Raw genomic sequence first — 14596 nt, forward strand, 5'->3', positions numbered from 1 at the left:
ATCTTTGGCCGATTATGATCTCATCTCTGTTATTATAATTACACTGACAGTCTCTTCCAACTTCAACTTTAATAAAATTAAGCTTTAATTAATTCAAACTGTTGATTCGCTTAAGTGGCGAATGCATGTTTTATGCACAATACAAACACAACGGGGACCCACTCGTACGACATTGCTCCACAGTTCTACTGGTGGTCGAACACTCCCCATCTTTAAGTAATACTTCGGAGTACTTGCTGAACTTCCTTTGACCCAGGGTGATGGAGGGAGTGCAACAAGTGTCCACCACTGTACTTTATTGATGGGATGGCTGATTTTTTAAAATTGTATTTAATGTTTACCTCTCACTAGAAATGAATGTGTTTTTGTGAGAGTTTTGTTTTTGATGTTACAGCCTTTTGGGTAAAAATTAGCTGCCGTTCCAAGGCAATGGTGAATGAAGCTCTTTTGGGATTTATTCATTGTGTCCATGTTTTTTTTTTAAGCTGTAGTTCACCAGAAAAGACTACCTTCAGAATATCGCCATTCATTTGTTGTTAATTTTATTTAAAGATCAGCAGCTAAAGTTCAATAACTGTAATTAAGGAACAGTTACAGTTGACATTTACTCAACTAATGCATATGTGTCTACTCATGCATAACATACTTGTGTTTGTGTCTTCATGCTTGCATGGTTTTGCAGCTCCAGGAGGAGGAAGAGGAGGAGCAACACTTCCCGCAGAGATCTCCGCCTGAACAAAGTGATCACAACTCCGAGGAGTCCTGTGCTGAGCCCTCTACTGAGTCCTCTACTGAGCCCTCTACTGAGCCCTCTACTGAGCCCTCTGCTGAGCCCTCTGCTGAGCCCTCTACTGAGTCCTCTACTGAGCCCTCTACTGAGTCCTCTACTGAGCCCTCTACTGAGTCCTCTACTGAGCCCTCTACTGAGCCCTCTGCTGAGCCCTCTGCTGAGTCCTCTACTGAGCCCTCTACTGAGCCCTCTGCTGAGCCCTCTGCTGAGCCCTCTACTGAGTCCTCTACTGAGCCCTCTGCTGAGCCCTCTGCTGAGTCCTCTACTGAGCCCTCTACTGAGCCCTCTACTGAGCCCTCTACTGAGCCCTCTACTGAGCCCTCTACTGAGTCCTCTACTGAGCCCTCTGCTGAGCCCTCTGCTGAGTCCTCTGCTGAGTCCTCTGCTGAGTCCTGTGCTGAGTCCTGTGCTGAGTCCTCTGCTGAGTCCTCTGCTGAGTCCTCTGCTGAGTCCTCTGCTGAGTCCTCTGCTGAGTCCTCTGCTGAGTCCTGTGCTGAGTCCTGTGCTGAGCCCTGTGCTGAGTCCTGTGCTGAGCCCTCTGCTGAGTCCTGTGCTGAGTCCTGTGCTGAGCCCTGTGCTGAGTCCTGTGCTGAGCCCTCTGCTGAGTCCTGTACTGAGCCCTGTGCTGAGTCCTGTGCTGAGTCCTGTGCTGAGTCCTGTGCTGAGCCCTCTGCTGAGTCCTGTGCTGAGTCCTGTGCTGAGTCCTGTGCTGAGTCCTGTGCTGAGTCCTGTGCTGAGTCCTGTGCTGAGTCCTGTGCTGAGTCCTGTGCTGAGTCCTGTGCTGAGTCCTGTGCTGAGTCCTGTGCTGAGTCCTGTGCTGAGTCCTGTGCTGAGTCCTGTGCTGAGTCCTGTGCTGAGCCCTGCGACGTTGAGAGACCTTTTATTTTCCCCCACACTCGCTCACGCCCCCCACTGCTCCACACCATGCCCACACTGCCTGAGGAAGAGGAGGATTCCCCCGAGGAGCTGGACAGTTCATCCAGCTCTCCCAGTACAGTGAGTGTCACTTTTTGAAACACATATTCTGTTTTTGGAAAAAGCATGTGAGGCCATGAAAATCTGTGACAGAATAATCCATTTGGCTCTGGTGAGGAAATTCTATCAATGTTGCCACTGAACGTCTGCCCTCAAGGTTTCTTCTTCAACCTCAAAATGCTTCTTATAGTTTAGCAGTAAAAACATTTGATCAATCCCTCCTAAGTGAGAGGACTTTCTGCCTCATTTGCCAACATCTTAAGTTTGTTCTTATGTCAGATTCACGACTTGTTTTTGATCCTCAAATCTTTTTCTCCTTTGGGTTAACTGACCCGTTGAATCTTAAACATCCCCACATTAGAGGCATATCTTTTTCAGCATGTCACAACTATATGGAGAGTGTAATGTTGAAGGGGTCAGATTCAGAAGTTAAATCAGCAAACATCCTGCAGACAGCAAAGTGTTCCGCAGTCTGAGAACATTGTCTTCCGCTGCAGTCGCTCATAAACACACAGACTAGATAACACATCTCTGCAGAATGTAATGAAGCTGTGTAATCAAATCTTCAGGGCATATGCCAACACTGTAAACGTATCCACCTTTACTATAGCACGGCCGTGGCCTTTCTGCAGCTTTACCACCAGCAGGAATCCTTTTATTTGGGTTCTAGTGCAACGATGAGCTGAAAGGAGCTCTTAGGGAATTAGTGTTTGATCTCAGTCTGTGTTTACTTGCCTACTTTCCTATTATGGTTGGACAAGGATTTGGGAATGGAAGAAGAATGGAATGACCCATCATTTATGAAGATGTGAAGTTTTCCACATTTTTGAAACTGGAATTGTTCAACGGGTGCGCCACCAATTCTATTCATGAAGTCCGGTTTACTCGTGTCACTAGGAGTCTAATTGATCCTGTGAATAGTTATATAAAGTGGTCTGTGGCTCTGGACAGAAGGCCTGCATTATGAGAGGTGTAGGATCTAGCATTCTCACACATAAGACTAAAAGTCTGGATGTCTCGGCCTCCGCTGCTTTGATTTTCACCATTTTTATTTTTTTTTAATCTGTCCTTTGTGAGTCCCGTAATTAGTTTTTTGGAATCTCTGAAGTGCTCCTATAAACAGATTTATGACAATGTTCACACTGAACATATTTTATCCGAGTGTTGATCTGATTTGTTCTTTTTCATTTTCACTCTGAGGTGTTCATACTCGTTATTTTGTGTCTCTATTTCTAACACATGACTGATCCTTAAGAACTTGACACTTGAGCAAATCTTCTTCAGCATTTAACCCTTCAAAGTTAAACTGCTGCCCGCCTGAACAAACCACAAGCATAACAAACCACAAGCCTATTTCTTTTTTTTATCAAACATCATTTTGAGGAGATTCTCCTTGAAGTGAGTCTTTCTTCCCACCCTCAACCTAAACCTCTATGTAACCAACGCTGTGATTTATCACCACTTTTAGAGATGTGTTGAAGTATTAAATCATTATTTCGGGTTCATCATGATCACAATAGTGGAAGGAAATCTTTAGTGTTTGCTCAAATGTGTCTGGATTACCAGCTGGTCAGGGAGCCTAACTGCCCCGAGGCCAACCCCTCTCAGGGTCATTAAAGGCGCCCACCTTCATTGTTTGTGGTCACTGGATTTAATGTGCATTTGTTTGGGAATATGCCTGTAGCACAATATGAACTTCACTTTTATCTACTTTTGAGGCCCTGTCTTGTTGTTTTTGTCAAAATCTAATTTTAATACATTTTATGATGTCTGTTAATATCGTGCTAATATAATGCATATTCCAACACAAAGGAAAACATGTATTACACCTATGCCGGTATTGCTGTAACTTTGTTTTACCATTGACGTTTGTTTTGTTGTGTGTGTTTTTGTTTTTTTACTATTTCTATTGCACAGTCTACACCGGGCAAAAGTCAAGCTATCGTCATGACCGCCCCCACCATCGTCTACCCACAGCAGGCCACTATTGTCCAACAAGATGGACGTCCTCTGGAGCAGACCAGGTAATCGTCCATCTCAAACACGACAACAGTTTTCTTCTTCTTTTTTTTAACTGTAAACGGGGACAATGTGTCTGTATCATGACTGTTTCCGCTCTCTCAGGCCACACAGTCCCAGAGCTCGCCTGGCCAGAAACTCCTCTGGAGGACCCATCACCACTGTCGGTGGGTAAACCTTGTGTATATACACACACACACACACACACACACACACCTACACACACACACACACACACACACCTACACACACACACACACACACACACACACACACACACACACACACTGCAGCTGCCATTATATAAAGATCGCCACAACACTGTGAGAGCTATTCTGATGTTATCATTGGCAACATTTGCTTTAGTCCAGCACCACATTGAAGTCACTGTTTTTAAGTGGGTATTTGTAACTTTGTTGAAAGATCTGTCTTTCCAAGGATGAATAAAGCCAAAATAATTCGAAGAAGCTTCACTACATTTCGACTAAGTTTGGTCATCTGCGTCCTGAGAGATAAATCTATCCGTGTGGCCACATGCCTGAGATGCTTTTCCAGCTTAGATTACTTTTGATGTTTAACTTGTTGCCCTTCTCTGAAGAGAGGAGATAAAAACATCCCTGACTTGGCCAAACCTCGTCACCTGATTTATTGGCTCACATCCATCTGTGAATTATTCATTGGCACGAGACTTTATACTGAGAAATATCCTCTTCAAATCCAAAAGCACTCACAGACTTTGTTATTTTCTTTTCCCCAAAGAGTCATTGTACAAAATGTATCGTCTAAAAATTCAAAGACTGTCTGAGGAAGCAAACGAGCATATTGATTTGTCTCTAACTGCATTTCGTTTGCCTTGAAACAAACAACCACGAAACAAAAGTGTGCTTGTGCACGTGTGTGTTCTCTTTCTCAGACAGCACAGGCAACGTGATCGACCTGCTGAAAGATCAGCTGCCGGAGCTGCAGCTCTCTGAGGAGGATCGACAGAAGAACCTGGAGCTGCTCCAACAGGCCAAGAAGGTCAGCGACCGTTTCCTGACACGCCGCGGCCGCCGCTCCCTCACTGACTCACCCACAGGTAGCAATACACACACACACACAGATATACACGCAGATATACACGCAGTACATAGCAGCTCATTTGAGCTGTTGTCTTAGTGCGTTTCACTTAGTTTTCTAGATTTTTTTTGGGGGAGATTCTGAGCATTCTGAGGTAAAGGAGGTTGGGAGTCACATTGAACTCAGTAAGTCATGTGTTTAATTCACAAATGTTTTTTGTTTTTTTTCCCCACAGGTCTTTCTCCAACTCTAACTCCGTCATCCTCACCGTGTTCATCTAGAAGCAGCTCACTGATTGTTGCTCCTCAAATTGGTAAGGCACTATTAAAAACAACTGTTTACGATTTATTTATAACTTTTCTACCTTGTTTTTCTGTCACTTTTTGTCCATTGGAGTTTGCGAGAATGATTTTGTTGGTCATGTTCTGCTGTTTCAGCTGGAGGACCCACAGAGGCAACCTATGTCAACTCACAGTTGGTTGGGCAGGTAAAGAAATGACTGTTGTTCACTCACGATAGTGAGTTGTAATGCAGATATTTTTGACGCATGCTCATTTTCCACTGTTAAAACTGGCAGAGTTCATTTTATTTCCCTTTGCTGTGTTTTTAAATGGACTCATTAATATTTGTTAACATAAGAAAATGTCCTATGTTGTCCTCTCTTGCAGCATCTGGAAGTTCCTTCAGTGCGAGATCAGCCTGACTTGACGACACAGGATCAAGAGGTCAGATTAACAGATCAGTTTCTTTTTATTCACACAGATATGACAAACTGTATATGGTTTGTATTATATCTGACAGAGAGGTTTGTAGAAGAGGGAAGTCATGCAAAAGAACAAGAGTCTACTCCCACACACATGAAAAACATCTCAATACTTCCAAAGGTTGCAAAAATGTTTACCGACTTCTTTGTTGAATGGCTGTTTTAGTTTAAAGAGGTTTTTAATCATGCTAGCAGGGGCGTGGCTCTCTCGGGATGGCATTTTCAGCGTGTCTACCACTTTGGTCCAGACAGAAATGTCGCAGTGACAGCAATTGCCATTACATTTTATACAGACATTCTTGCTTCCCAGATGAACTCCTCATGACATTGATCCCCTCAAATGTTTCAATTATCCCAAGAAATGTCCCAACATCTACAAGGTGAAGTTGCAGAAAAGGGTTATAATATAATATGATTGCGCAATGTTATTATCTTGCTAACCTCAGGGCAACAGACTGTTGGTGGACTGGAGGCCCTCTGAGAAGAGGAAAGTGTCCTCTGGGACGCTGACGCCCCGTTTTGCTGTTCAGAAGGAGAACTGTGATCCTGCTGTACCTAAAAGTCCTCCAGCAGTCGGTAAAGCAGATGAGGGACCTGGTCCAGGTCGAAACCTCAACCAGGCCCCGGCCACAGGGGTGGCCAAGCCCGTCCCTCGACCCCCTACTCAACAGGCCCCCTGTACAGCAGAGATCAAGACGATCGGGGCCTTCCCTCCGCTTATGAGGGCTGTTTCCTGGGATACTGTAGGCACCCTCAATTCTAGAAATGGCGCCCCAAATTTCCCTCCTACAGCGGAGGATACCCTCTCAGACAAGCCCAGGGACGCTGCCTTCAAGTCCTCAGGCTACAAAGACCTCCCCACTCAGCAGGGAGGTGCACAGAAACTGTCTAAATTCCGAGAGGTAAAGAATCGGTTCAGCACATTCGGTTACATTCGGCTTGTTTTGGTCGTAAAATACCTCTTCTGTAAAATGTTGTGTAAATGCTTTGTTCTTGTGTTCATGCGTGTGTGCTTTTGTGTATACAGGAGCACAAGCTGATGCGTAACCAAAGCATCGTGGGATCCAAGTTACCGGACTTGAGTGAAGCTGCTGAACAGGAAAGAGGTAACAGTCGTCGTTTTCCCTCTCGTCCATGTAAGACAGAAAGTACTTTCAGCAGTGCGTTCAGCAATGTTGCCAAGGGTGTGCACTTCCTGAATCTCAGGGAAAATCTGTTCCAGTCAGCAAATCATGATGATGATGATCTCTTCTTGTTTTTTTCCCTCTGTGCCCCCCCCCCCCCACCCCACCCCCGCTGTTTGCGTTTTCCATCAGCAGATGGCATGATTGTTGTGAGTAGAAGTATGTGAGCCAAAGACCACCCGAGGAAGATGCAATGAGAGGGTTTTATGTGTTTTGGAAAGAGACAGAGCTGTAGACTTGGGAATTATGTCACAAAAATTCAGACTCGAGACTTTACATCCACTTCACTGTTGTGATACTTGACTTATTTGAGACTTGACAGGCTGACAATTTGACTTGACAATCACACACAAAGTCACAGGTTTTGACTTAAAAACTGAATCTATTAACTATCAACACATCTTTGAAGGAAACTGTACAAATGCCCCATTTGTTTTACAGGTCACCTATAGCGAGACGATGACATGTTTGAAAGAAGAAATAACGCCGCCATCGTACAAAACGAACATCTGAATTAATAGAAATTAAGAAATGCTACATTTCAGGATACATTATTGTCCCGTTGTTGCCACTTGTGGCTGCAGTTCAGGGAAAGTAACCGAGTTTCACCTTCTAGATGTGTGGTCTTATGTAGACTAAAGCACTCGAGTCTTGATTTTAAATCGGTCTCAAATTACTTGAGACTGGAATCAAAGCCTAATTCGAAAAAGACCAGGTAATTTGCTTTCGGACTGATTTATTTATCTCTGTGTCTGCAGGAGCTCCACCTTCTCCAAACTCAGCCAGCAGTGAGGAGGCAAAGGAGAAGTTCGACTCCATGCCGAACATTTCAGATGTGATGCTGAGAAAACTCAAACTCCACCGAGGTCTACCAAGCTGGTGTGCATCAACATTTCCTGTCTAATCGATAAAAAAAACAACACATCTTCATTTTACTGTGGACACATGTATGTACATTACTCACCATACTAACAGTTCCTCTTTGATTTCATTCCAGTGCACCCCCTCTCACTGAAAAAGAAGTTGAGGTTGGTATCTGATCTGTTCAGGTTTTGGCTGATTCTCACACAGTATTTCTGCTAAAAGTAAAGATACAAAGTCACAAAAACATTGTTAATCTTTCATGGTGAGGAATTAAGTGTTGTCCATACATGAATAGTAGTGATATACTTGCTTTATTTGCGAATACGTTTACGATGTAAAAACAACTTAATTTGTTATGTAGCAAAAGAAAACAGCAATAAAAATGTGTCTGCTTCCCAGAAGAAAATATATTCAATTTAATATTCTCATTCTAATTTCCGCCTTCAAAATGCTCCACAGTAATTAACTGTGTTCATGAGTCTTCATACAATGGGTCATGAAATAGACTGCCGACTGTGATCCGTTTACTTTGAGCAGTACATTGTGTTCAATCAGAGAACTCTGATCTTTTGTTCCACTCACTGCTGAACATTTGCTATGCGTTGCCCAATGTTCATAATCATCAGTTTTGTTACCAAAGTAGTTAATTACATCTTTGCAAAAAATTGTCTGCCTGAGTTTGACGGTGTTTTGTCAACAGGAAAGCGTTTTTCTGTTCCTGATCAGACCGAGGAGACACTCGAGTTATTTCCTGTGGAGAAAAATGCAAACATTAGTGACGCTGTCGGGCTCGGCCTGCAGTCTCTCTCGCTTTTCCCACTGGGATGCGTCTGGATCAGGGCAGTCAGAGGTCATATATTTCCTCTCAGTCGTGGCCCGTGTACGTCGGAAAAATGTGCAGACTTGCTTTGATCAACGCAGCAAAACATCAAGTGGTCAAATGTCAGAATCCCAACTTGTTCCCTGTGTTTCTCTCATGGCTGCTCGGTATTCACTCACACATTAACCTATAAAAATGCACATTAGTATGACGCAAACAACCGCACTGGCCCTCATTTGTCACTTTGGGAGAGTTTTCTACCGATTCCTCTGAGTTGGAGTGTTGCCATCACCAGCAGTTCATCTGTAGCAATGTGCTGTTTAACGTACCATTCCAAGTGTCACATTGCAGTGACTTCCTCCCCACAGAACGCATTTGTCCAGCTGTCACTGGCATATCGTAATGACAACTACACTCTGGAGATGCGGCTCAAACAGTCCGAGAGGGAGAGGAACCTGACTGAGGAAGACACAGAGAAAGAGCTGGAGGAGTTCAAAGGAGCACTGAAGGTCAGCCCTCGAACGCAGCAGCTGATATTCGTTCCCTCTGGCGCTTTAGTGCTCGTTCGTCTCTTTAATGTTTCCTGGAAATGTCCCACAGTAAATATTTATCTTGTCTGAGTCCAATCCCAGGTACAGAAGAGCACATTGATGTACACTTTGTTTTCCTGAGAGAGTTGTAACAAAATTGTTGTGTTTCCTGCAGATGACTTCGCCACAGTGGCAGAATTTGGAGCAGCGTGAGGCCTACCAGCGCCTCATAGAGACTGTAGCGGTGCTGCACCGGCTGGCCACACGACTCTCCAGCAGATCAGAGATCGTCGGCGCAGTTCGACAGGTGCGGTCATACAAACACAATTCGGATGGCAATGCAAACCGAGGAAATGCAGAACAGATAAAGAGAACGCTGCATTGTGTAAATAAACAGTACATCTTGTTGTTTCAAAGATACTGTCTTTTTCAGGATGTCACTGGGATGCCTGTTTGGCAGCATTTAAAAACATTATAGGGAAGATCTTTATCTGGTGTCATGGCTGACCTCATGCCGGCCAAACCAAACATCAGTTAAAGAGCAAATGTACTGTTTATGCAGCACAAAGGTCTTTCGCTATTTATAATCCCAAACCACTCTGATGAATTACTGGCCTTTTTTATATTTTCCTTGTACTGCTACCCATCTATAAATAGCAATCGAATTATAAGGCTGTACCAATTCTCTTGACTTTCAGTGTGTTTTCTTGACAGCCACATTTATATATTTAAATCTTTTCAAATATATGAAGCAGGATATGTTGTAACTATAAGGTCTTTTCCACAAGGTATTTCTCTCCATGAGCTATGTGCATGTTTTAACATCTGTTTTGGTTTTTACGACAAATTCTCCTGTATGGTTTGGTCTCACTGCTGTTTTCAACCCTGTTCCCAAAAGCGGTCAGCAGCTTTGAGCAAAAACCTCCGATTAACCCACTGCACACGACCTGCCCAGCTCCAGACAGCTGACACACAAACTTAGCAACTCGCTGGTGTAGAAAGTTGAACGTAAAAAGACGGTTCTTTTGGGAGACCAAACCATAAAACAAGAGTACACCAGTTGCTACTGGACTTATATTCATCAGGTGGCCAAAAACACAATGTTGATGGGAAGCCTGCAGTTATTTTGTTAAATAGGTCAGATTTCAGCTTGTTTTGTATCTTTCTCCACAGCTCCTTTCACGAAGAGTCCTGTGTTTAAACTCTCTCTGCTAAAATGTGTTAGGTTCGTCACATGTCTGTGCTCGTATGTTGTCTTGCCGTATGGACTGATTTTCTTTGTGCAACAGGAGAAACGTATGAACAAGGCCACCGAGGTTATGATGCAATATGTGGAAAATCTGAAAAGGACGTATGAGAAGGACCACGCAGAGCTGATGGAGTTCAAGAAGCTGGCCAACCAGAATTCAAATCGCTGTTACGGAGGATCCGTAGACGCTGGAGGTAGGACTGAGCTATTGACCACATTCACATCAAGCACAGGTAAACACAGAAACATTACATCTTTTCTCTTCAAATTGTTTCATGCTTGTAAATGGAAAATATTTTTAAACTTTATAATCCAGACACGGTTTGATGAAGCACCTTTATTTCGCATCATTGCTGCTTTGCCCTATGAAAGTATTTTATCAGCAACTTTAACTTTATTCCACTTTAACCGGAATATCTTAATACTGTCTTACTGAGCAGCTTCACTGCTGCTCTGGCAACAATACCAGCGTGAAATGAATGGTTGCTGTGCTTATTTAATGCTGTATTCTGTGTGTCTATGAAGATGATGGAGTTCCACGGCCGTCAAGATCGATGTCCCTCGCCCTGGGAAAGGCAAGAGCTTCAGTTTTTCCATTTTGTTTTAGTGCTGAAATAATTAATCGATTAATCAACAAAAAAGTACAACTTTTTGATCAATGGTTACTTGTCATTTAAAAGTCATCATTCTCTGATTCCAGCTTCTCCAATGTGAAGATTTGCAGATTTTCTCTGTTTCACATGGTTTTAAATTGAATGTTTGGACTTTTAGTCAAAATGTCCTGTTTTATACCTTCCTTTGTGTTTCTTATTACATTAATGAAATAATGAATCTTCTTTTGGTGACATCATCATGCCTTTGTAAAAGATTTCCATCCCTAAATTCTCATTTTGCATCCTTACCACTGGCACATGTTCCGTCTCCTTTCACCCTCACTAGGCTCTGCCCAGACGTAGGGTGAGCGTAGCAGTGGTGCCTAAATTTAACCTCCTGAACATCCCAGGTCAGACTCCAGCCATAGCCGGCCCGGGCCCCAGCATGGGACTCACCGCTGGTGCTGCTCTTCCTGTCCTGGTAGGTCATCCTGTCCTGTCGGAAACTGATGGGAAATGACATTTCAAGCATTTACTGCAGTGACAGTCACTGTGTCCGATTGACTGCTGAGTCAAAGCGTTGTACAATGTGTGTCATCACTTAGATATGAAATAATTTGCTTTTAGGACATTATTCAGGACATTGTGTTTCTCTTGATTTCAAAATGGGTAAAAATTGTGTTTTTGAATGTAAACCATTTGTCTCATATTGCTGTAATTTACTGGTAATAATAAATTCTGGTCCAGGTCATATCTATATTACTTGTTGGTGGTGGCAAGTAACTAAATATATTCTCTTAAGTACAAGTTTGAGATTATTGTACTGAACTCTATTATTTCCAAATGATGCTGCTTGTATTGTTACTCTACTGCTGTCAAAGGGAGGTATTGTAATGTGATAAGGTTATGAAAAAACGATTCCCAAAAAGCAGAGTCTATTTGGGGTTTCTTGTAACATCTTAGGTGTCTTTGAGTTGTTAGCAGTCCCCCTCAAGAGGCATTTCCCCTCTAAACGTCTTTGATGGTTTCTGTTGATTGTGTATTGTTGTAAGAAGGCAATCATTTCTTCCAACATATTCAACACCCTCTCCTTTAGTGTGAAGTGAATGATGTGAAAAGCAACGCTGCCACAGAGAAAGCCCAACCGGCAGCAGAATGGTATGTTTCATGTCGTGGTGTTCCCTTGCACGCACACATAAACACATGAATGCATACAGTGTGTACACATACCATTGCCTGATTCCCAAGGTCCTGAAACAATGGGCCAAGACCAGCCTGATCTTGTAATCATTCTTATCAAAAGCATTTTCTGCTGCAGTGGGACCTTTGTCTTGTTTATGTGACCTTCGGGATGTGTTTTATGGTGTAGAGAAAAGCGCCAGTGGGGTGAAAATATCCCTGACAGCACAAAAAATAATCAAACCCTGCTGCACTTGATGGATATGCTATCCTGGGGTCGTAATCTAAACATTTGTGCAAAGAGTTTGACAAAGTCCAGGCACAAGGCTCCAATCATATCCTGGTTTAATAGAGAGCCTGACTGGAGCGCTCAATTGTCGAGATGTTCTGTGAGGAGACAAGAAGAGCAAAAACAAATGTGCGAAGTGCCAGCTCCATTTTTTACGTTTTCTCGCCCTGCACACTACCTCTCCAGTGCTGCAGGTTGTCCGTTATACAACAAGGCCACGGTGTTGTGATGGAACCTAAATGTGCACTCCTCTCGGTTTTATAACCTCTGCTGCGATGGTGTTGGTGCCCAAGGCTGATTGTTCTTTCCCATCTGAAACAATGCAGTGGAAAGAGCGTGTCGGAGCAGGAAAGTGTGCCAGCCAAACCTCCAGTCAACTTAGAAGAGATCAGAGCAGAGATCAGAGCTGAGCTCCAGGCGAAGATCGAGGAAGAGTCTTATAATAAAGGGTGAGGCCGTCTCTCCTCATCCTTAACGACACGCAAACATTCAATGATGACATTGTTGTTTCGCATCATAAACCACCACATTTATGGGACTCATCAGTGATGTTGTGCAGGTGTATATCATGTTATGTGTGCAGAGACTTTGAATAAATTCCACGTTGTGTGTTACTGCCTGATGATAGGACGTAAATATTAATACTGTATATCCTTAGATCTTGCTGGTTAATTTGAACCTTGTCAATGCAGCTTCCAAGAAGGACAGAAGCAAATCAAAGTGCTCCAGGAGGAGAAGCAGAAAGAGGAAGACGCTGCAGAGAAATTGCTTGAATCGAATAAGGATGAAGAGAGCGGAAAGAAGAGAAGGACAAGCAGGTAAACTGAAGCTGTTGCTTTAAGAAGAAAATAAATGTACAGCGTGTTGTTCTTTGACAGTATTGACATAAGCATACCAAAATTACTAGTCTTCAAGTTCCATTCAAAATGCAAAAACCTGAAGCTCATCTACATCGTGAGAGTGAATCTCAATAAGACCAGTCTCTATGTGGCACATCTCAAACTTTCAGTTTGCTGCATTAAATTAGTTAAAATACACCAAGAGCTCCTTCTAACAGAACTAATTTGATAAAAAAAAAGTTAAGAGGTAGAAATTCACATCAGCATTTATAGGAACCTTTCACCTTTTATATTTTGCTATTTTGGACAGCTTGTAGCCGCTTGCAGCTGGATGTTCATTTTTTTTTAGGATAAAAACATATTTCTTCGGGAAGTGCGATTAGTGACAGTGTGGGCTCCATGGTAGCGCTGACAGCTTGACAGGGTAGCATAGTTTGCGTATCGTTATCCATGAATGGTCAAATGTACAACAACAAGAAAAGGGTGGAATTCAATTTGAAGGAGTAAACTGAAGAAATATACAATTAGATTTTCCAATCCTTTGAATGTATCAATTATTCTCATCATCTCATCATTCAATACATGGATCTCTTTGATGAGTTAGTTTTTTTGCTGCAGTAAAAGTTGACTGTTGACGGCAATGAGCGTATCAGATGTGTACTGTATGAGTCCTTCTCTCCACAGGAGGATGGAGGAGGTCCTTGTTCTTCTTGGTCGGTTTTGTCCCAAGATTCCCTTGAGTCGACGAATTCTCTGGATCGCCCTGACACTGTTTGTGGTGATGTGTCTGGTTATCAGTATTTTTACATTCTTCAGTGACTACTACAACAGACGAGAGGACACGTAAGCAGAGGTGGGCTGTTGTGCGAGGCGAGATGAAGATCTTTGGACAACCAAAGAACCCCCAGTACAGAATAACCGAGGCAGTCGTCCTCTGTCTCTGCCAGTTTACCATATCACCACACTCGGACTCACTTGAATCCATGACCCCGACTCTCGAGGGCCAAAGACGTTTTGGGAGGCTTAGTGGATAATGTTTCCTTTGTTATAGTTAACAGTTAATTTGTATTAAGTTATAATTGTGTTTGCATTGAAAAATTCACAGATTGTTTGCTGCAGTGAGAAAAAAAGATCATTTCTGTTTGGGGACCAATTATAGAGTGCGATGTAGTGACATATATATATATATATATATATATATATATATATATATATATATATATATATATATATATATATATATATATATATATATATATATATATATATATATATATATATATATATATTCTATATCTTTAAATATTAGTTGAAATCTCTTAGGAGCTTTGTTATCTATTGGACCTGAGAGATTATACTTCTCTAATTTCTATATCATTAGAGTGTATATATATATATATGTGTATATATATGTATACATGTGTGTGTATATATATGTATATA

The 14596-nt window shown here is 42.5% G+C and overlaps 1 protein-coding gene across 1 annotated transcript; it reads left to right on the forward strand.

The window, feature by feature from the left end:
* The first annotated feature begins 1663 nt into the window (after positions 1 to 1663).
* On the forward strand, positions 1664 to 14180 carry LOC306789299 (inositol 1,4,5-triphosphate receptor associated 1-like). The gene is made up of 19 exons (XM_079285182.1): positions 1664 to 1786; positions 3683 to 3789; positions 3890 to 3951; positions 4698 to 4862; positions 5079 to 5179; positions 5512 to 5568; positions 6053 to 6508; positions 6634 to 6712; positions 7549 to 7669; positions 7788 to 7818; positions 8843 to 8983; positions 9180 to 9311; positions 10294 to 10447; positions 10779 to 10828; positions 11193 to 11327; positions 11943 to 12004; positions 12641 to 12763; positions 13007 to 13132; positions 13838 to 14180. Exons 1-19 carry the CDS (start codon positions 1715 to 1717, stop codon positions 13998 to 14000), a joined length of 2337 nt encoding a protein of 778 aa, XP_079141308.1. The 5' UTR covers positions 1664 to 1714; the 3' UTR covers positions 14001 to 14180.
* The last annotated feature ends 416 nt before the right edge of the window (positions 14181 to 14596 follow it).

This window comes from Melanostigma gelatinosum (genome assembly GCF_949748355.1).
Source record: "Melanostigma gelatinosum genome assembly, chromosome: 2".
Taxonomy (NCBI): domain Eukaryota; kingdom Metazoa; phylum Chordata; class Actinopteri; order Perciformes; family Zoarcidae; genus Melanostigma; species Melanostigma gelatinosum.